Source organism: Podarcis melisellensis, assembly GCF_964234715.1.
Source record: "Podarcis melisellensis genome assembly, chromosome: 7".
Taxonomy (NCBI): Eukaryota; Metazoa; Chordata; class Lepidosauria; order Squamata; family Lacertidae; genus Podarcis; species Podarcis melisellensis.
The window spans coordinates 10,748,564-10,771,642 of NC_138539.1; the positions used below are offsets into that span (position 1 = coordinate 10,748,564).

The 23,079-nt window shown below is 46.4% G+C and overlaps 1 protein-coding gene across 2 annotated transcripts in view; it reads left to right on the top strand.

The window, feature by feature from the left end:
• The first annotated feature begins 4,794 nt into the window (after nucleotides 1-4,794).
• The window catches only part of KCNQ3 (potassium voltage-gated channel subfamily Q member 3), a 154,758-nt gene continuing 136,473 nt past the window's right edge, over nucleotides 4,795-23,079 (top strand). The window contains exon 1 of one of the 2 annotated variants that reach the window (XM_081918723.1): nucleotides 4,795-5,757. In XM_081918723.1, the coding sequence (XP_081774849.1) occupies nucleotides 5,384-5,757 (374 nt within the window). In that variant the 5' untranslated portion in view covers nucleotides 4,795-5,383. The remainder of the gene's footprint in view (nucleotides 5,758-23,079) is intronic. The other variant, XM_081918724.1, reaches the window with a different exon arrangement.

Sequence of the window (23,079 nt, forward strand, 5' to 3'; positions counted from 1 at the left end):
TAGTTAGAGTCTGAGGTAGGGCATGAAAATGACCGTATCATTACGAACTTGGGAGAGCCAGCCTGGATAATATCATTGGGTCCCTTCCAGGCCTGTGTTTCTCTTTATCCATGGTGGGATGATGATGATATTCATGTCCACACCATAAAAGCAGTGTATAGCTGCTTTGCAGGACATCTTTAGTAGAAATGTCTAAAGAGTAAAACCCTACACCATGGGTAGGCAAACTAAGGCCTGGGGGCTGGATCTGGCCCAATCACCTTCTAAATCTGGCCGGCAGACAGTCCGAGAATCAGTGTGTTTTTACATGAGTAGAATGTGTCCTTTTATTTGAAATGCATCTCTGGGTTATTTGTGGGGCATAGGAATTCGTTCATTTTTTTTTCTTTTTCAAAATACAGTCCAGCCCCCCACAAGGTCTGAGGGACAGTGGACCAGCCCCCTGCTGAAAAAGTTTGCTGACCCCTGCCCTACACCAATCTGAAGTGGAGTTCCTAAGATGGTGCCTTGTACACCTCCTTCTGGCAACTCCTGCAGCCGAGCTGGTGCCAAGCGTATTTGCTCTCCCTTCCTTTGGACCACATCAGCGAGAACAAGGGAGAATCTTGTCATCTGGGCAGCCCAGGACCTCCAGCCCAGGCCTGCGCCCCAGAGAGGTCACTTTGCTGCTGCTAATGCAGCAGTTTGACTTCACCCCTGGAGACACACTCCATTGTTTCTCGAGACAGAATCATAGAGTTGGAAGAGACCACAAGGGCCATCGAGTCCAACCCCCTGCCAAGCAGGAAACACCATCAGAGCACTCCTGACATATGGTTGTCAAGCCTCTGCGTAAAGACCTCCAAAGAAGGAGACTCCACCACACTCCTTGGCAGCAAATTCCACTGTCGAACAGCTCTTACTGTCGGGAAGTTCTTCCTAATGTTTAGGTGGAATCTTCTTTCTTATAGTTTGGATCCATTGCTCCATGTCCGCTTCTCTGGAGCAGCAGAAAACAACCTTTCTCCCTCCTCTATGTGACATCCTTTTATATGTTTGAACATGGCTATCATATCACCCCTTAACCTCCTCTTCTCCAGGCTAAAGCTCCCTTAGCCGTTTCTCATAAGGCATCGTTTCCAGGCCTTTGACCATTTTGGTTGCCCTCCTCTGGACACGTTCCAGTTTCTCAGTGTCCTTCTTGAACTGTGGTGCCCTGAACTGGACACAGTACTCCAGGTGAGGTCTGACCAGAGCAGAATACAGTGGCACTATTACTTCCCTTGATCTAGATGCTATACTCCTATTGATGCAGTCCAGAATTGCATTGGCTTTTTTAGCTGCTGCATCAGATGGAGGCCAACAATAAGTGATGGTGCTCTCTGGGAAATAGGGGGTTCTTCCTGGATAAAGAGCAATAGGCTAAAGGAGAGAGTTGGGGGTGTGGGCTGGGCTGATGCTGGAAGCTAGATACATAGTCATGTCAGCTCTGTGATGGATCCGAAGCTGTGGCTTGGGGGGCTTCTCTGTAAACCTAATGGAGAAGCAAGATTTGTTGGGGTGTTAATGCTGTGAGCCCCTCCATCCTATGCTCAGGTTGTGCATAAAGGTAAAGGGGTAAAGGGACCCCTGACCATTAGGTCCAGTCGCTGACGACTCTGGGGTTGTGCGCTCATCTCGCTTTAATGGCTGAGGGAGCCGGTGTACAGCGTCTGGGTCATGCAGCCAGCATGACTAAGCCGCTTCTGGCTAACCAGAGCAGTGCATGGAAACGCTGTTTACCTTCCCGCCGGAGAGGTACCTATTTATCTACTTGAACTTTGATGTGCTTTCGAACTGCTAGATGGGCAGGAGCAGGGACTGAGCAAAGGGAGCTCACCCCGTCGTGGGGATTCGAACCACCGACCTTCTGATTGGCAAGCCCTAGACTCTGTGGTTTAACCCACAGCACCACCTGCGTCCCTTGTGCATACGTATGTATAAATGAAACCATATATCTGAAAGGCACCACAGTCTCTGCTAACCTTCATTCCAAGGAAGCCAAAACCTGGGTTAAGTGCAGGTACCCCTGGAGTCTCCAAGTGCCCAGAGTCTGGGATAGCACACAATGGTCATGGAAGACGTCATGGAAAAGGTGGAATTGAGGAGGGATCTGAATTATGTTAAGACCAGTGTCCTGGGGTGCAGTTCCAGGCATACGAGGCAGCAAGGGAGAAAGGAAGGATAGGTTTGGACAGTGGAAGGTGGCTGAACTCGAGGAATTAAGATCACAGGCATTGATATAGGTGGGTGGGGGTTAATAATAATAATAATAATAATAATAATAATAATAATAATATGTGTATACCCCACCTATCTGGCTGGCTTTCCCCAAAGGCAGCACCTCTGCTGTCTGCTTGTTCTACTCTGCTATCTAGGCGTGTGTAGACAGCAATAATAAAATAAATACAATTGCTAACTAAAAATAGCGCACAACCAGAGTGGCTACAATTTTCAGAATAGCTTTCTGAATTTGTTTCTTTATGCATAGTGAAAAAATATCTTTGCAGTCTGCTGTAGGCTAGCATTTTTCTTCAGTAAAAGTAATTTGGGAACAACCACAAGGATGTGTGTAGATTTATCTGTCTGCAGTCTACAAGTGGTTGCTGGGATGCCCTGTTCTGTGGTCAGCGCTTGGGTGCGACAGCCCTTTCAGACCTTCCCAAACCGCTTCTGATTCAATGTTAGGAAAGGCTGAGGTGCGTGTGGTTGGTGGAGCATTAGTCAGCCGGGATTACGTTTGCATCTTGCTGAAGAAATGTTACCTTGTGTTCTTTTATCACCAAAACTGATAATAAGATCATCGTTTTGGCATCGATGCTGCCATTTGTTATTTGGATACGGCGGGGGGGGGGGACGGGGACGGGGAGATAAGGAAAAATTAATAATTGGCTGGCTACATGCAGAAAAGCCTACGTTCTGCTCTGATGCACTACCCGCCATCTGGCAGCCATGAGATGTTGCTGGCAATGTATGGGCCATCCATCTAGTTTGGGAGCCACGGTTCTTGATAGCTTTCTTTCCCCATTTCCAATCCATCCTTTGGGCCATAACATACATTTATTTGACACTGATATTGGTTATATACATGAGTGCAATAGGAGAGTCCCAGGAATTATGGTTTATCACCCGACTGCCTGATTTGCTCCCATGCATGTTTACTCAGAAGCAAGAACTCAAGGAAGAAGCCCTAAGCCTACTAGCAGAGAATAGGCTTCGCTTGCATGGAAAAGATTCTGTGGCCAAACCTCAGCTCCTCAGAATGGCAGAGTTGGATGAGACCCCAATGATCATCTAGTTTCTAGTCCAACCCTCTGTGATGAAGGAATATGCAATTGCCCCATACCTGGATCGAACCTGCAACCTTGGCATCATCTGCACCACACTCTAACCAACTGAGCTATCCAATCAACTGAAGGACTTCAAGTAGAAGGGTCAGAGCACTGCCAGCCCAGAGGTAGCCAATGTGGTACCCACTAGATGTGTCTGGATTACAATGTCCATTGTCCCCAACCATTGGGCATGCTGGCCAGGGCTTGTGGGATGTTCAACAACATCTGCAGGACACATTGGCTCCCCAGGAAAATAATAATATTGCTGGCCCAGATGGGCCATTAGTCTGAATCAGGTTTTTTCTTTCAGTGGGCTCAGCTGGAATTTCCCCCAAGTAAATGTGCACAGGGTTGCATCATGCTGTGAATAGACCACAAAGGGCAGTTGATGGATTATACACCTCAGTTTAAGAACATGTTTTTGCTTTTTTGTGTATGATTACATTCTAGCTCAATTGGTTAGTTAGAGCAGTGTTTCCCAACCTTGTGCCTCCAGCTGTTTTTGAACTACAATTCCCATCATCCCTGACCACTGGTCCTGCTAGCTAGGGATGATGGGAGTTGTAGGCCAAAAACATCTGGAGGCACAAGGTTGGGAAACACTGAGTTAGAGCATGGTGCTGGTAACGCCATGGTCACAGGTTCGATTCTCCTATGGACAGCTGCACATCCCTGCATTGCAGGGGGTTAGACTAGATGATCCTCAGGGTCCCTTCCAACTTCACAGTTCTATCATAACAGGTTGACATCCTGGCACCTCACAAAAATGAGGGGAGGGCACTCTGCATGTCCCTTTGCAAATTCAAAAGAGGACCCCTACGTGTGTTTTAGGGACACTTTCTCGCAAATCTTCCTCCTATGACCGAGCCCTGGGAAAACAGGCGTCATCACACACCGTTCTGAAAACCGTACCGATGAACGCGGCTCCTTTCGGGATCCAGAAGCTACAGCTGTGGGCTTTTTGGGGGCGTTGGGAACGAGGCAGGGGAAGAAGGTGATCGTGCAGGTGTGTGTCTGTGTGTGACGCCAGCACCCCTCCCTCTCGCAGCCTCCCCGCACCTCCTCCCAGCCCGAAAGCCGCGGGGAGTCCCGGCAACCCCCTAGCCTGGCCTCCTCCTCCTCCTCCTCCTCCTGTCTTTTACCAGCCAAGCCTGGAATGGAAAGAGAGCGCCACGAAAACAGCCAGCTTGGCGGCGCGATCGCCGCTACTGCCTCTACCGGAGAGAGGGGCAATCCCTCGCGCCTGGTTCTGGGGGATTCACACCCACCTCTCCCTTTATTTTATATTTTTGCACCCATCGGCAATCGCGATCATAAAAGGTGGCGGGTGGAGAGCGCGCGCCAGCCTCCTTTCTCGCCGCCGCTCTGTGCGCAATTACGCGCCGGGCGCTCGCCAAACTGGGCAGGAGGAAGAGGAGGAGGAGGAGCCGGTTGAGGCGCTGCTGCGATTTGCTGGCTTCCCATCTCTACAATGGACCACGCCCTACGGTGAGGCTGGGCAGGGCTGGGCGGAGAGAGAGAGAGAGGAGAGAAAACTCGCTCCCTGGCTGGCATCGGAAGCTGGAGCGCGCGAGGAGGGTCGGGGGGCTGCGCCGGGGCTCTCATGCGTCGCGGTGGGAAATAAACCCTGCGATGAGCTGCTCGCCCCTGCCCGGCTGGACCAGGTGTTGTTGCCGCTGCCAGCTTCCTCTCTCTTCCTCCTTCTCCTCCTCCCATTCCTCCGGAGCATCCTCGCCGCTGATGCCTCCTCGGTGCCCGCGGAGCTGATGCCCATCTCCCCTAGGGAGGCGATGACCTGACGGAGGATGTGATTCCCTCGCCCTGCCTTTCCTTCCTTCTCCAGCTCTCCCCCCTCTCTCTCCTCCCTTGCCCTGCCCTGCTGGGGAGGGGGGAGCCCTCCCCTCTCCCTCCCCCCCAGAAAATCGGAGGGTGGGCGCAGACCATGGCCTTTGGCTCCCCGCGGCTGCTGTTCCTGCGCACCCCTTGCTCACCTCTGAGGACCAGGGCAGAAGAAGAAGGAGGAGGAGAGGAAGATGGGACTAAAATCCAGGAAGGCGGCGGCGGCAGCAGCAGGAGCATCGCCGCCGCTACCACCTCCAGGGGCTGATGGTGGTGGCAGCGGCGGCCACGTCGGGGACGAGAGGAAAGTGGGGCTGGCCGCTGGGGACCTGGAGCAGGGCGCTCTGGCTCTGGGCGCCGGGGCAGACAAAGATGGGACCCTCCTGCTGGAAGGGGCGGGCAAGGAAGACGGTGGCAAGAGGTCCGCGCAAGGGATTGGGCTTCTGGCCAAGACGCCGCTCAGCCGACCCGTCAAGAGGAACAACGTGAAATACAGGCGGATGCAAACTTTGATCTACGACGCCCTGGAGAGGCCGAGGGGCTGGGCGCTGCTCTATCACGCCTTCGTGTGAGTCGCTGCTGGCACCCCATGACACCTGGGCGCGCGGTTGATGGATTGCTTGCGCGATGGGCCAGGATAAAATGTTCGGGGGGTGGGTGGGTTGGATGGGACCAGGGGTGAGGAATCATGTCCACATGGGTTGGCATTCCTCAGTGGGATGGATTATGGGGGGGGGTGTCATTTGGTGGGCCGATGCCACGATGCCAACAACAACATGTTTCTGGTTGGGTTCTAGCAAGCTGCAGACCCAGATCCTGGAACGGAGAGCGTAGCTTTAGGGCCGTTTCCCACGTTATGGGGCAGCACACACGGGTTTGCTGAAGCAAAGGGGTGTGCAGACAACCCAGCTGGGAGTTGCACTTGATCCCGGGCTCCCAGTAAGATGCACGTGTCTGCAAATCCACCTCGGTGTTGTTTTGCGTTTTGTGCTAAATGTAATGTGTGAATCAGCCTTTGGGAAGGCTCGTGGCACGCATGTAAAGCTCAGAGATGCTTCTCATTCACGTGCCTCTTTTACCCAAAAGGGCTCTTTGCAAGAAACCGTGGTGGTTTGTAAGGGCAGAAAAACACCCTGGTAAATAAATCTGGATTGGTGATGGCGGGTTGTGGGTTATCGGCACAGGAAAAAAAGCATATGAATTCTGGGTTGTTGGGGAAAACGCGTGATAAGAATTTGCTTTCTGAGGTGGACTGATCGCTATCAACAGCTAGGGTGCGTTTCGATAACGGAGTTAAATTGTGGCACTAGGTGATCGGCTGGGTTCTTTTCCTGCAAGGTAAAAGCTCCAACGATGTTGGATGGAATCTCGTTGCAAAGATAGAAAGCATGGCTTTATTTTCTTCCTGTAAAAAAAAAAGGGGGGGGGCTGAGCTCTCGAGAGATGCAACGCCTGAAGATGTGAGGGCTGTGATAACGTAATGTTATCTTGGTCACATGGAAGAGAACATGTTTTCCTGAAAGTCGAAAGCGCTCAAGGTGTTGTGGGGAATTTGCCATAGAAACAGGAATGTTTGATGATCTGGCTGTGGCGCGTTATCATCCTAGTCTAGGCAACAGCCTCATGGAAACTTGTTGTCAACAAAAAGATTTGCAAGCGGTTGTTTTGGTCTCTGTGTGTTTCTCCGGGAGCAACAACACTTGTGCTCTTTTTTGGGGGGGGCAGGCGATATGATGTTCTCTGGGGAGTTTGTAAAAGGCAGGTAGATTGAAAACGCTGCTTCAAAGATGCTTCTCCAGATGAGTTCTGAAAAGGCTTATTCGGTTTTTTTAAAAAACGAGATGCCACTGAAACGCACCTCTGCAATTAAATATGGAGATGAATAAGCTTTTTTCTGTTTTTAAGGAAAAGCAAGATCAGCGAGAAATTGAAACAAGGACACAACACTGCTTTAGCGGATTGGACCAAGAGTCCAATTAATACTGGATTTTCTTTTCAGCGCTGGTCAGCTGCACTACATCCACAATCTGGGTGTGAAGGTGGTTACTGTCTGCACCTGCTGTTTGCAGGTATACTTCCCTTGGGCATGGAAGTTCTCTATTATGAATCGTGGCAAACTGATAACCCACCATACTTTTATTTAAATATCGAATTAATTGACAGTGATCAAGAAGGTTTCTGTGCATTACTAACAACTCGAACGTTTTGCAGTGTGGGGAACTTTGCAAGAAACAGACTTATACCAAGGGCATGGGTGAAATGGAAGGGTCACACACCAACTGTATTCCACAATATAAAAGCTGGAATATCCCCTAGCAGCAGAATGGCATCTTTAGTGACTGGGGCCACACCCACACCATGGATTTCCCAAAGAACTCTGGGAACTGTAGTTTGTTATGGGTGCTGGAAATCATAGCTCTGGGAGGAGGCGAACTACAGCTCCCAGGGTTCTTGGGGAAGGATGTTCTTTGAATGTATGGCGTGGCTTATCGTGCCGTGGGCTTTTGTGAAATAAATAAACCAAAAATGCGAAAAGGGCAAATGGAAAGATGACGACTATATCTCACTTTTAGTATGGGTACATTTAGTGTGGCTTTCCTGCGTAAAACCAGTAAAATGAAAGGTCCCGAAGAGTCGGACATGACTAAACGACTAAGCAACAACAACGGCTATGGAACAGTGCAGGGCCTGTGCAGAGAAACCACATGTATTTTTACAGATGTCAGGCCAGTGCAGTGGTTGCAGTGTTGGACTTAAAGCTGAGAAGGTGTTGGTTCGAATCCCGAGTGGATAACCAAGAACCCTTGTCGATCTTAGACCAGTTGGTATCTCTCAGCCAAGTCTGCCTCACACGGTTGTTGTAAGGATAAAAAGGGAAGGAGACTCACTCTTAGGTCCTTGGAGGCATGGTGAGATGATGATGAAGATGATATTATTAACAGCCACACCATAAAAGCGGTTTATAGCTGTCATGTGGGACATCTCTGGGAGAAGAAACAGCTAAGAAGTAAAACCCTACACAAATCTGAAGTGAAGTCCTTAAGACAATTGGATGGCGCCTTGTATACATACAGTGGCACCTCGGGTTAAGAACTTAATTCGTTCCGGAAGTCCGTTCTTAACCTGAAACTGTTCTTAACCTGAAGCACCACTTTAGCTAATGGGGCATCCTGCTGTTCTCATCCTGAAGCAAAGTTCTTAATCCAAGGTACTATTTCTGGGTTAGCGGAGTCTGTAACCTGAAGCATATGTAACCCGAGGTACCACTGTACTTCCTTCCGGCAACTCCTGCAGCCAAGCTGGTGCTGAATGTCTTGGTCTGCTTTCCTTTGGACCCCATCAGCGAGGCTGAGGGAGGGGTGGTCTTGCCCTCTGGGCAGACCAGGACCTCCATATACCCTGCCCAGGCTTGTGCCCTAGAGTGGTCACTTCTGTGCTGCTAGTGCAGCAAAACAATGCCGGAGGCAGCAGTTACGAGGTCTCAGCAGCCACAGCAGGTGCTGCGATTCTCCAGCTTTTGGCTTCACCCCCAGAGGCACACTCCTTTGTATCTTAAGACCGACAACAACAAGAAATACCTAGGAGTGTTTGTAGTGTGGGTGTTCCAATAGGTCTGGAGCAGTGGTGGGGAATGTGTGGCCCTGCAGATGCTACTCCCATCATCCCTGACCATTGACTGTGAAGGTTGCAGCTGATGGGCATCCACCAGCATCTGAAGGGCTGCAGGTTCTCTTACCTGACCTAGAAAATGTTGCGGAGGGGCATATAACACTCCCATGAATGAAACTTGAGGGGGCTTCAGAGGTTGTGAGCAGGGGCGTAGGAAGGGGGGGGCAGGTCGGCCCAGGTGCCATCATGGAGGGAGGTTGACAAATTATCAAGGAACAATTACTGCCCTACTAGGGCAGTTCATAATTATTATTTTTTGAAAATGCCTGCTCCAAAGGTTTTATCTTACTACACGAGGGATTATATAGCTATATGTGAAGTTTCATGCATATCAGTTAATATCTTGACCCTCCTCCACAAAAACAGCTGTTTACTTGGCCGTTTTCCTATGTCGTGAAGACTGAAGTTTCTAATCCAGTGGAGCAGGGTCAGGATATTAACTGATATGCCTGAATATTCAGATACTACAGGTTCCACATAATATCTGCACTGCATTGTTTCCTGTGACAGACCTGCACTTTGGAACTCCTCGCCTATTGCAACAAAGCATGTGCCTTTGCTAGACTCTTTTTGGGCACCAGCTAAAAGCATTCTTCTTTAGGCAAGCATACCTAGATGCTTAGGAAGTAATTTTAATCTTAATATTTTAGCTTTTGTATGTTTTAAAGTAGGATTGTTAATTTTTCTTGATTTTACTGCTGTGGTGTTTTTTTGTTTTGGTAAACCACTTTGCAGATTTTTTTAAAAAATAAAATTTATTAAATAAACAAGCAATAAATATAAATAAAATAACACAAGCCAAAACACAACCTACCCTGTAGATTTAAGGATCTGTCCATAGTTGCCTACTTGTTACCAGAGGCCCAGAATCCACATTCCTTTGTGAGAAAAAAATGAAATAATGTAAACCCTTTTTTTGCAGGCAAAAAAATGAATTTTAAAAAAAATCAATGTGTGTGGGGGGGCGGGGGGGGGGTTGACCAGAAATTTTCCTCACCAGGTACCACCTGACCTTCCTATGTCTCTGGTTGTGAAGTGATGTGAGATTGCCTGGGGATCGTGCATACAGTACTCTAGAGGGGCAGTTTGGTCGGTAGAGAATGAGACTTAATCTCAGCGCTGTGGGTTTGAGCTCCGCCTTGGGCTAAAGATTCCTGTACTTCAGGGGGAGGACTTTCCCAAACTTAGGTCTCCAGCTGTTTTTGGACTACAGCTCCCATCATCCCTAGCTAGCAGGACCAGTGTCAGGGATAATGGGATTTGTAGTGCAAAAACAACTGGAGACCCAAGTTTGGGAAAGCCTGGACTTCATGATCTTCATGGTCTCTTCCAACTCTACAATTCTGTGATTCTGCTCTAAGCTCTTGTGGCAGAGACTGTATAAAACTGACCCCCCAAGGAAGAGGAGAGACTAGAGGGTGGAGTAAGGCACGTGGAAGGAGGCCTTGCCTGATGGAATCTCTCCCCTCATTGATCCAAAGCAGGGCCTCCTCAGTGGTGTCTACCTGTTTGTGAAATGCCCTCCCTGTTGAGGTGTGTCAGTTTCCCTCATTATTAACATATGGAAGGGATCTTAAAAAAAACCCATTTCTCTTTTCCCCAGGCGTTTGGTGGCTGAAAGAGGCTGTTCCAGGTAATCTTGAAATTTTTAGCCATGAGGATATGTGACTATTGTTAAATGTTCGTGTGTGTGTGTGTGTTTTGCAGTTTTTTTGTTCTTTGCCACCATTCATTTGGGATAAAAAGTTATAAAAACTAATAGGGTGGTGCTTCGCATCTGCAGTTTTTGAGTGCTTACAGTCTACAGAAAGTTCGGCTGCCTGATTAATCAGCGTCTTTAGTTAGTCGATGAAAAGTTTTAAAAAATAGATTCATGCAACCGATGAGTAGCCTTGGAATAAAGAAACCGCTTGCAGTTCTGTCTTGCATGTAGGACCCACTATGCTATCCCTTTCCCCCAGGAATACTTAGTGTGTTATATTTTGCTAATACTTACTTCATACTCACCACGGCTAAAATTCTCTTGCCATTTGTCTATGTCTCAGCTTGAATATTTATTACTGGAGGCAATGATGCACTTCCTTATTTTGGCAACACTTCGTGGCTGGGGATACGCAAGTTTTATGTTTAATGGAATCTTTTAAAACCTGTTTTACGTAAATGCTTTTTAATCTTTAACATGTTCTGTGAGCTGTAGCTCAGAGTAAACCCAATGGAATTAATGGGCATGACTTACTTCTGTTGATTTTAGAGGGTCTGCTCTCAGTAGGACTTAGTTTTACATAGATAGATAGATGATAGATAGATAGTATTCCTTTTATGTTTTATATTGCACGCTTGTGGACAGTAGTGCCGGGTGGTGGAAAAGAATCATTTGAAATATTAAAAGGAGCAGAAGAAAATGTTAAGAATTGCATTGATGGATCAGTCCATCTAGCCACAGGACTATATAATGTATGGAGTTCTAAGAGACCCCAAGAAGTCATCTAGACCAACCCTACTCTTAATCTGAAATGCAAGATGCACTTACAGCATTCCTGGCAGATGCTCTGCTTAAATACCTCCAGCAATAGAGGCCTGCCACTATCTGAGGCTGTTTCTGTGCCTCTGTCCAACCGTTCTTAGGAGGGTTCTGCTAATATTTAGCCCAGGCCTCATTACTTGCAGTTTCCACCCATTGCTTCTCTAGCCTTGCCCTCTGGAGCAACAGAGTCTTGGTGTTTCTAAGAGCCGGATGCCTACAAAGCAGGGCATGAAATCAACAGCCCTCCCCGTTAGACCTCAGACGCTGCGTGGCTCAGTGGTAGAGCATCCGATTTGCATTCAGAAGGTCCCAGATTTAATTCCTGGCACCCCCTGGTAGGGATGCGAGAAACCCATGCATAAATCCCAGAGAGCTGGTGCTAGTCGGTGGAAGCAGTACTGCGCTAAATGGTCCAATGATCTGACTTTAAGGGGAAAGATCGCCAAATCTTGTGACCATGAATTCCAAACACTGCAGTGCATGCAGGAAGACTTTCTGTCTTGCACTCCAAAAAGGGGGGGGGGAGGGAGAGAGAGAGATGTGGAAGAGCGATAGCTCAGCGGATGAGCCTCTGATTTGCACGCAGAAGGTTTCGGGTTCAAGTAGGGCTGGGAACATCCCTTATCTGAAACCCTGGTAAGCTAGTTGGACCAGTGCACCTGACTTGCTATAAGGCAGCTTCCTAAGTTTCTAGGAAAGCCAGCAGATTTGGGACCTGCACTTCATTACCTTAATATCCCTTACTTTCCTGGAAACCTCAGAGCAGTGTATATGCAACTCCAGTGGTCTCTGCAAAAGAGCTTTTGCTGTGCCCCAAGCATGTGACTGAGCCCTTTCCATTCTGCTGAGATACTCCGACTTGCTCTGAAAACCTTTTAATGACATGCCGGGGTCAATGTATTATTAATGGTAGCAGCTCTGTAGAATTAAGGGTTCTGATGTTGCTCTCCTGCAATTTTTTCTTCTCCTTTATACAGTTTAGGCTATGGAAGGTGGCGGGGAAACGTAAAAAGCATCTTGCTCAAAACAGTCAGGGATTTCAAATTTTTCGCCCAATTATATTTTATTAAGTTTCAACATTTCAAATATGTACAGTCAACGCACATTTTCACCCCCCTTTTATTTTTGTTGACATCTCACCCTCTTTCTCATGGAATTCTTATTTCTTCCCCTTCTGCCTCAGCCTATCTATCAAATCACAACCACAATATTATAATCCACTGCTTCTTTTGCTCATAGCTCAGATTCTGCTCCCAAGTTCATCATACTGTAATATTCCTATAAATAGTCTGAAAAGGGCATCCATTCTTCCACAAAACACTCATTGTTAGATTCGCTTAATTTTGCTGTTAATTTTTGACAGTTTCGCATAGTCCGTTACCTTATTTATCTGTTCTTCTTTGGTGGGAACTTCTTGCTTCCATTTCTGCAAAGGTTAGAGATTTCAAATGGCCTGTATGCAACCAGACAATAACTGAGTACAGTGGTACCTTGGGTTAAGAACTTAATTCGAGCTGGAGGTCCGTTCTTAAGCTGAAACTGTTCTTAACCTGAAGCACCACTTTAGCTAATGGGGCCTCCCGCTGCTGTCGCGCTGCCGGAGCCTGATTTCTGTTCTCATCCTGAAGCAAAGTTCTTAACCTGAAGCACTATTTCTGGGTTAGCGGAGTCTGTAACCTGAAGGGTATGTAACCTGAAGCGTATGTAACCCGAGGTACCACTGTATAACAATCCAGTATAAAACAAATCCAAACACCAAGGGAAATATTTCTAAGCGACATTTTGCTTTCCCCAGTCGGCAATCTGGCATCCAGAGATCTCCCCGTGGTTGCAAATGGACCCAAGTCAGACGCAAATTGCGCCTTGCGCCCGGCTAATTTCTAACACTGGTCCTGAGTGGGGATGCATGTCCCCACAAGCCATTCCTGTGCACAGGTGGGCGCAATAGTTATTGGTACAGGGTTATTGGCAGCTTCCTGCTCTCCCCATCTGAAATGATGTTCATATTCCACGGTGCTTTTGGAGGCATGCCTCCTTTTCGCTCTTCTGTTTTACACTCGGAGATAACACATCACTTTGGCATCTTGTCATAACAAGCCAGCGGTAGGTTAACCAGGGGTGTTTTGCAACTGGCTGTTTCACTTGATCTGGCCTCAAATAGGAGGAAAGCGGGATCTCTGCTGCTTGAGGTCGAAAGGATCAGGCACTCGGATGGGAGAAGGAAAAGGAACCGGCCTGTAGAAGCCAAAGCGGAATGAATAAAAATGAGAGCCGGTTTTGAACGGCAAAGGTGACTCATCCATGCAACAGACAATTAAGAGACGTGGTTGTTTCTCCATTTCTCGTCTTCCCAGCCAGCCCTGACGCCTTTGGAAAAGGCAAATGTATCTCTATCTTTTCTGCAGTCCCGTTGCACAAGTGCAGAGCGTGACATGAGATTTGCCACCCTGGAAAAAATCTGTTTCCAGGTTGTTTTGAAAATGGCAAGTTCCTAGCCGTCAAGGTCTCTGAAGATGAGTTTGAAAGCATATGGAAACTGCCTGGTGAAATCTGAGAGATCCTGCTGAGGTCGGTTCCCTGTGGGCTTCTGTGCTAACCTGGGTTGAAGAAGTGCCTTGCTGCAGCCCTGGTGGAACTCTGCCCATGCTTCCAGCCTGGTCGTCGCTTTGCCTTGCGCATTGTTGCTGCTTTAGCAAAGGCCATTTCTTCTTGGTTTATTTAGTTTGGCTTTAATTATTGATGCTAATACTTCATATTGTGCTAATAAATATTCGGCAGTGTGCTGTGTAAGAGTAATGAAGCCTCAGCAATTTGGGATCTCAACCACAAACCTTCTGCTATTAAATCTTTGCTGCAAGTTGGAGCAATAGCCAGAGTATCCCCCTTCCCTCTGTGTGTGGTTGTTTATGTGTGAGAGAGAAACCATGCATTATCTGCACGGATAACACAATCTAGGACCCCAGTGTGTGCTTGTGTGTAAACTGTGTGGGTTCCTGAGGCCTTGCTGTTTTCTGCAGGAAAGATATTTACCTGCTGCTCAACATTTTGCAAATAATAATAATAAATATTTTTATTTATACCCTGCCCTCCCCGGCCAGAGCCGGGCTCAGGGCGGCTAACAACAGTAAAATTACAGTAAAATCATAATAGGAAAAAAACACCCAATTTAAAATACAGGTTAAAATGCAATTTAAAATGCAGCCTCATTTTAAAAGTAGCCAATAAATCGAGACCATAAGGTGAGGGAAACATAAGGGTCAGACTGAGTCCAAACCAAAGGCCAAGTGGAACAGCTCTGTCCTGCAGGCCCTGCGGAAAGATGTCAAGTCCTGCAGCGCCCTAGTCTCTTGTGACAGAGCGTTCCACCAAGTCGGGGCCAGTACTAAAAGGGCCCTGACCCTAGTTGAGACCAATCTAACCACCTTGTGACCTGGGACCTTGAAAATGTTGTCATTTGTGGACCTTAAGGTCCTCCGCGGGGCATACCAGGAGAGGCGGTCCCGTAGGTACGTGGGTCACAGGGGGAAACCTTGCAAAACTTCTGTTCTCATATCAAAGGCTGCCCGACCTTATTATCTTCGAGTAATTTGGGCGAGGCCTGTAGGTCAGTGGTGGAGCTTTGGAGGCAGAAAGTCCCAGGTTCAATACTTGGTACCTTCAAGAAGGACTGGGAATGTCTGCTGTGTGAAATTTTAGAGAGCTGCTGCCTGTCTGTGTAGACAATATGAAGCTAAATGGGCCCATGGCTCTGGGCTCATCCACATTTCTGCTTCTCCCGGGCCTGGAATGCCTGGATCCAAGTGATTTTCTGCTTGTCCCATGTTTCTAGGCGTGGGTCTGAGCAGGTCTGCCTTTGTCCTGCCATTTGCCACCGGAAAGCCCCTTCTTTAGCGCTCCATCGGAACAAACAGCGATCCGTGGAAAAGTCGATTGCTGTTTGTCCCGATTCAGTGCCAAACCATGGGTTTTCCTGGTGAAATCAGCAGGGTAAATGGAGTTGTGGCTAAGTCCAGAGTGCAGGGCAGGTTTTTTGTTTTCCTGCTACTGTGTCTCTTGTATGCCGCATTAATTTACCCTGCAACTGCCTGTCTTCTGGTCGATTTAAAAGCCAGAAGGGACATTGTTTCCTCTTGCTTAAAGGTACGTTTGGAAAAAATTAAGTGTTTACTAGTGCACTAGAAAGTGTTTACTAGTGCACTATTGCAGTTTGGAGGGACGCGGGTGGCGCTGTGGGTTAAACCACAGAGCCTAGGGCTTGCTGATCAGAAGGTCGGCAGTTCGAATCCCCGCGACGGAGTGAGCTCCCGTTGTTCGGTCCCAGCTCCTGCCAACCTAGCAGTTCGAAAGCATGACAGTGCAAGTAGATAAATAGGTACTGCTCCGGCGGGAAGGTAAACGGTGTTTCCATGATCTTCTCTGGTTCGCCAGAAGCGGCTTAGTCATGCTGGCCACATGACCCAGAAGCTGTACGCCGGCTCCCTCGGCCAGTAAAGCGGAATGAGTGCCGCAACCCCAGAGTCGGCTACAACTGGACCTAATGGTCAGGGGTCCCTTTACCTTTATTGCAGTTTGGAACGAGCTTTGGCGTCTGCAGTGTGTGGCATGTCAAGCTGCGCACTGCACATTGCCTTAATTTTAACTTAAAATGCCCATGCCCATATCTTCCTTGGAGTCTTTTTAAAAAAATCATTTTTATTGATTTTCCAATAAAAAAATCCAATTAATATATCCAATCATAATACTCCAATTAAAATAAAAAGACCAAATTATAATTATTAATTTTTGGGAGCTCCCCACAGTCTGGATCTCTGAAGCATATCTGCCCATCTCAGTTCTGCCTCTTCTTGTTGTTTCCGTATTTTCCACATCTCGATTTTGACATTTTATAATTCTCTGTCCCCAAGTCCAGGAGTCTCAATCATGTCAAAAATATATTTTCATCCATCAAATACAGATTTATTAGTATATATTCCCTTCCTTGGAGTCTGACCTTCTGGACCCTGGGGAAGGAGCTGTGCTCTGAAGAATGACTAAGCCAGGGTTAACGCTCCAACCCTGGCTCAGTTGAAAATAAGCCGGCAGAACTTGCTGTGGCGTTTGCCCTCCTTGGTGTGTGACATCATACTGGGTTCATAAGGAAAGGGGTAACTAATTGTAAAATGACTAACCAATGGGAACCCAAGGGGAGGAGTTAGAATTAGGGTGGTTGAGAAGTCAGTCTGGAGTTAGAGAAGAGACAGAGAGGTTAAGTCTGTGGGTTGGGCTAGTCTGATGTGAGAGAGCAAGAGAATCTGTTCAGAGGGTCAGTCAAACAGTTGATATAAACAGTCAGGAGGTATTAGGAAGGTATAAGCCAGTAAAGAAACTAAAGTTAAGAAACTGACAGGAATATTATCTGAGAAACCATAAACTTGTTAATGCTTATAAAATAAACTTGGCAGTTCATTTTAACAACTGTCTGGACTCAGTGTTTTACCTGAGAGTAACGGGTTGGTGGCAGCCGGGAAGCGAGCACAGTGGTGGCACAGGGATCAATAGACCGTTAAACGTCCAGGGTCCCTGTGTGATCGCCACAGAGGCTTTCATAGCTCCCTCTCCGTTTCTTCTCTTCCAGGCTAAACATACTCAGCTCCCTCAATCGTTCCTCATAAGGCTTGGTTTCCAGACCCTTGATCACCTTGGTCCTGAATCATTAATGGGAAGACATGTACACACCCATCGAGCAAATAATGATGAATGTTCATTGTCATATATAACAAATCAGAATAGATGCTTAGTAAAAACCAGACCTCTGTGTGAGAAAGCAAATCAGGACAAATGCTCAACAAAAGGTCATCTGGAGGGAGCGATGTCGAAAGGAAGCGATTTCCATTCTGACCTCCATTAATCACAACCAGCATTGTTTCTTGGTTTCCACCTTATACTGAGTCCACTAATTGAAATAAGTTACATAATTCACATAACTTGCGTTCATTTCAACGTAAAACAAATGTCAAAACAGTGCAAAACAGCCTGTCATTAAGCGAGCACAGTGGTGGCACAGGGATCAATAGACCTTTAAACGTCCGGGTACCCTGAGTGATCGCCACACTTGCCTATCCTGGCTCAACCAGGGTACAACTGTTTGAGCTGAGGCTGGTGTAAGTCCCCCCAAAAGGGACATTCTAAGGGTGGGACTGTGTGATTTATTTATTTTTTTGTAAGCTGCCCTGACCCTTTTTTTAAAAATGGAAAAGCTGGGCTATAAATATTTTAAACTGATTAATTAATAACTAGAAATGTGGCGGTAGGGCATCAAATTATGTCCTAGCAACTCCTGATGACACTGTTAGAGAAAGTTGGATTAGGAAAATTCACGGGCAGTAAGTCTCTCATTGTGGCGTTGCTTTGATATTGATGAAATGAAGTATTCAGTGCTGAGTAAAAGGAAGGTGATGTCTATTTCCACCACTGCAATTCATTTCTTACAGGCATCTGATTTCACCCCCTTTGGAACAGAGGGCTGGGTATATGGGGATTTTTAGACGTGACCCCAGAAAGGCAATTCGTACATTTTTATTATTATTGCCATTGTACTTTGATACTGAACATTTTTAACAAAGCCACGGGCATAGCTTGCCTCAAAATTGCTTCTGGCGTGGAAGAAAATTAAAAGGGAGAACCTCAACTATTAATAACTTTGAAAAGAAAATGGGCGAAGAACCATTAAATATGTGTCACCTCCAATTTCATTTTGGAGCTATCTGTGCAAGACTGATCGGCTCGTGCCTGGGAAAAAGATAAGATGCCCAAGAACTTTGGAATAAGACTGCAAAGCACTGACTTCAGGGATCAGCTGCACTTAAAAGAAGAAGAAGAAGAAGAGTTTTGCCTATAAAGCAACATATTAAATTTAATTCAGCCTCGTCTGCTCCCCAAACCATTAATGGCTACAATCCTATTCCTACTTATACCTGGGGCTAAGCTTCATTTAAGTCAGCAGGACTTAACTTTTGAGTGTAAATGAATATTATAAGATTGCACAGTTAGACTCCTGTGCATGCATGCTCAAAAGTAAGCTCTATTTTGCCCCAATGACTTACTCCCATGTAAGGCTGCAATCCTTATATTATGATTCAGTTCAGAAGCATTAGCAAAGTCACTTAACTAATGCAGCTGGAGCCCAGAGAGAAAAATCTTGATAACACTTAACTGAGGAGACTGAACCAAGCAGTGTATACTTTGAAGAGAAATAAGCAGGGAGATTTGGTCTTTTCTTTGTGGGCCTTGTACATCACACAGAGACATTCAACCAAATATACAGAAGAAAACTCTCTCTGAACTGAACAGCCAATCAGAGATGTGCTAGCTCAGTGGAGCTCATGCTGCTCTGCCTGGTTGCTAAGCAACATTTCCACACACACCCCTTGGCTAGACTTTAAAACTGTTAACCCTTACATTACAAAGGGAATGGCCCATTGAAAAGCACTCTTTGAGTGTGGGCTCCAAACAGCTGTGAATTAGTAATATAGGAATCTGCTGTGTAACTTCAGTCCATTTTTGTCTGCACTGACGAGAAGCATCATTCCTGGCCCTATCAGGCGATGCTGAGGACTAAATTTGGGGACTTTTTTTTCCATGCAGAGCAGGTGCTCTTTTGAACCTACAGCCCTTTCCCGTAGCTGCAATCCACCTTGCAGTTTTATCACCTAGCCTGCCTTTAGCCACTTCGCTGAAATATCACAGGGGATTTTGTTAAAAGCTTTGCTGAAATCAAAATAAATTCCACCCGCAGCATTCTTACAATCCACAAAGTGAGTAACCTGATCAAAGAAAGAGATAAGACTAGTCTGGCAGGATTTATTCTTGCGGAATCTGTGCTGACTTCTACTTTATCACAGTTTTGCTATCAATATGTTTGCAGACTGACTGCTTTAAAATCTACCTGAGTGCCTTTCTCAGTCTGGAAGTCAGACTGATTGGGCTGGTGTGTTTTAAATCTCTCTCCTCCCCTTCCCCTTTTGACTTATTCTTTACTCTCGGGGTAGGAGTTGGCAACTCTGTCTTTGTTCCCTCCCTATAGGGACACAGATGTATGACATTGGGAAGGAGTCACCTTAATAAAACCTAGGACAATAGCTCAGTTAATAGAGCATGAGACTCTTAAATAATAATAATAATAATAATAATAATAATAATAATAATAATAGTTGTTGTTGTTTAGTCGTTTAGTCGTGTCTGACTCTTCGTGACGCCATGGACCAGAGCATGCCAGGCACTCCTGTCTTCCACTGCCTCCCGCAGTTTGGTCAAACTCATGCTGGTAGCTTTGAGAACACTGTCCAACCATCTCGTCCTCTGTCGTCCTCTTCTCCTTGTGCCCTCCATCTTTCCCAACATCAGGGTCTTTTCCAGGGAGTCTTCTCTTCTCATGAGGTGGCCAAAGTATTGGAGCCTCAGCTTCAGGATCTGTCCTTCCAGTGAGTACTCAGGGCTGATTTCCTTCCGAATCGGATCGGTTTGATCTTCTTGCAGTCCATGGGACTCTCAAGAGTCTCCTCCAGCACCATAATTCAAAAGCATCAATTCTTTGGCGACCAGCCTTCTTTATGGTCCAGCTCTCACTTCCATACATCACTACTGGGAAAACCATAGCTTTAACTATACAGACCTTTGTTGGCAAGGTGATGTCTCTGCTTTTTAAGATGCTGTCTAGGGTTGCCATTGCTTTTCTCCAATAATAATAATAATAATAATAATAATAATAATAATAATAATAATAATAATTTTATTTATTTATTTTGCTACCCACTCTTCCACCTAGTGGGATACATGGCAATTTTAAAACAACCCCTAAAACAGATCACAAGCGTGCATTTCCCACTGTTGTCAACCAGTAAAGCAGGAACTCACAACAGAATGAGTGTTTTTTTCCAAGTGGTGCTGAAAGCTTGTCAAAGTCAGATTTTGCTCAGAGGGGAGGGAGTTCCATAGGCAGGGAGCTACCACCGAGAAGGCTCCCCCCTGCAGTTCATTGCACCACCACTAGGAGGCCCTTTCCCCATAGCACACGGGCAAATCTGTAATGTTTGAGCCATTCCTTCAAGCAATCTTCTGATAGAGGCATCCGGAATAAATGCAGCGCTGCATTCTTCCAGAAATCCGGGATGTAATAGAACGCCTTTGCTTATTAAATCCCCAGTTCCCTCTTTCGCTGTCATATTGCATTATGAACTGCTGCAGTTTTTGCTGAATAATGATATTTGCTATTTTTTTTGTGTGTGGTGCTGTCTCCCCCTGCTTAGTGCTGCTGTTTTCAAGGTTATCCTTTCTCAAACGGTACAGCGTGGGGACATTTTGCACCCACCCCCAGTGGAAACTCTCTGAGCGGCTAGATCTAGCAACCAGTGCTGGCTTAAGGTCGACACTCCAAAACCTCTTGGTTTTCAGGCTCTGTGTTGCAATGAGCGTGACAGGGGATTGGCGATCTTTCGATTGATCACTCTGATCCACTCAGAGCCTTCACACAACCGGATGCTGATGGAGCTTGCATATGAATCAACACACCATTAAAATTTGCTATTTTTACCATCAAAACAAAATAAGAGGTAGATCTTGAGCACTGGCAATAGGTGAAGGATTGCACCATCATCCCTCAGAGACATTAGACTTGTGGAATTAAGCACTGCTAAACTTGATCAGTATCAACTTTGGGCTTCATTCCCAATTCCCATGGAAACAGATATTGGTTCTTACATCACCACTTTCTCTGAAGCAGAGCTAGTAAACAGGAACCCAAAATCTAGCAGTCCCTGCTCACAGACTCCTCATTCGGGTCGCTCTCATCCGGTCATTGCCCAGCTGAAAAAGGACCACAGCTTCAATGGGGCTGAAAATTTGCAGAGGGAGGGAGACTTGGACTTTGATGAAGTGTGATCTCTGAGTTTGGTTCCCACTTCCCCTTGGAATCCTTTCAGAGGCAAAGAGGAAGGAAGCCAATTGTGTTTGACCGTCCCATTAACTTTTCATTTTTTTCCTCATTAGGCAATGCCTATTCATTATTCATTATTAGATTTATATACTGCCCTTCCTGTGACACTCACACGGCAATTTACAGCATAAAAATACAAAACGAAACACAAAATAATAGCATAACAACAACAAAGAAACACCCCTCCAAAAACACATTTAAAAGTCCATAGATTTTTTTTAATCAGCCAAAGGCCTGGGAAAAAATGAATTTCTTTTTGGCATGGCATCATATAATGAAGGTGACAGGTGAGCCTCATATTCAGGGTGCCACCAGAGAAAAGGCCTGTTGTTTGTTGTATGTTGTAAACAAAAATCTGCCCTTTTCCCCCTTATGGGGTATCCAAGAGCCCATATAGAGTCCTTACATAGGTTCCCTGTTGGTAGGAGAAAATAACAGAGGCCAACCAGAGAATATTGAGAAGCAAAGCAGCTGGTAAGCCTGATCTTTATCGATCTGTTGCAACAGGGTGCTCCCCTCACACGCGGGGAAAGGAGGAGGAACCCCGAACAAAAGTGTGCCTGCCCTTATATAGACATTTTAAATTCCCTCCCTGGAGTTGAAGACCACCCCCAGAAACATCATACATACATCACAGAAGGGGTGTAGCTCAAGACCACCACCCCAGATACATCATACCTACATCACAGAAAGGGCGGTCTACAGCAGAAATCTGAGTGCTTTGTTTACCTCTTGGCTGCCAGGTTACCTGGTCACTTGATTGGATTGCCTAGGGAGCCTGGCCAGTCTTTTGTAATGATAAATACTTAGTTCCTGAGCCAGGTCACAGGCTCACACCCTATTCATATCTTAAATGTGCCCTTAAGACAGGATTTGTCAAGGAAAAGACAAGGGGGAGGCTTTTCCATTTTCCTTTGACCTTGCAGAGAAAACATTTGGTCAGTTGGGGAATCAAAATTGGTTTCAGGTCGGTCTTCCTGTGCTGATCTATGTACGTGCTTGGTTGGTACACTTATGAATGGTTCCTCTTCATCCTGGAGAAGAGTGACTAGTGGGGTTCCACAGGGTTCTGTCTTGGGCCCGGTCTTATTCAACATCTTTATCAACGACTTGGATGATGGACTCAAGGGCATCCTGATCAAATTTGCAGATGACACCAAACTGGGAGGGGTGGCTAACACCCCAGAGGACAGGATCACACTTCAAAACAACCTTGACAGATTAGAGAACTGGGCCAAAACAAACAAGATGAATTTTAACAGGGAGAAATGTAAAGTATTGCACTTGGGCAAAAAAAATGAGAGGCACAAATACAAGATGGGTGACACCTGGCTTGAGAGCAGTACATGTGAAAAGGATCTAGGAGTCTTGGTTGACCACAAACTTGACATGAGCCAACAGTGTGACGCGGCAGCTAAAAAAGCCAATGCAATTCTGGGCTGCATCAATAGGAGTATAGTGTCTAGATCAAGGGACGTAATAGTGCCACTGTATTCTGCTCTGGTCAGACCTCACCTGGAGTACTGTGTCCAGTTCTGGGCACCACAGTTCAAGAAGGACACTGACAAACTGGAACGTGTCCAGACCTCACCTGGAGTACTGTGTCCAGTTCTGGGCACCACAGTTCAAGAAGGACACTGACAAACTGGAACGTGTCCAGAGGAGGGCAACCAAAATGGTCAAAGGCCTGGAAACGATGCCTTATGAGGAACGGCTAAGGGAGCTGG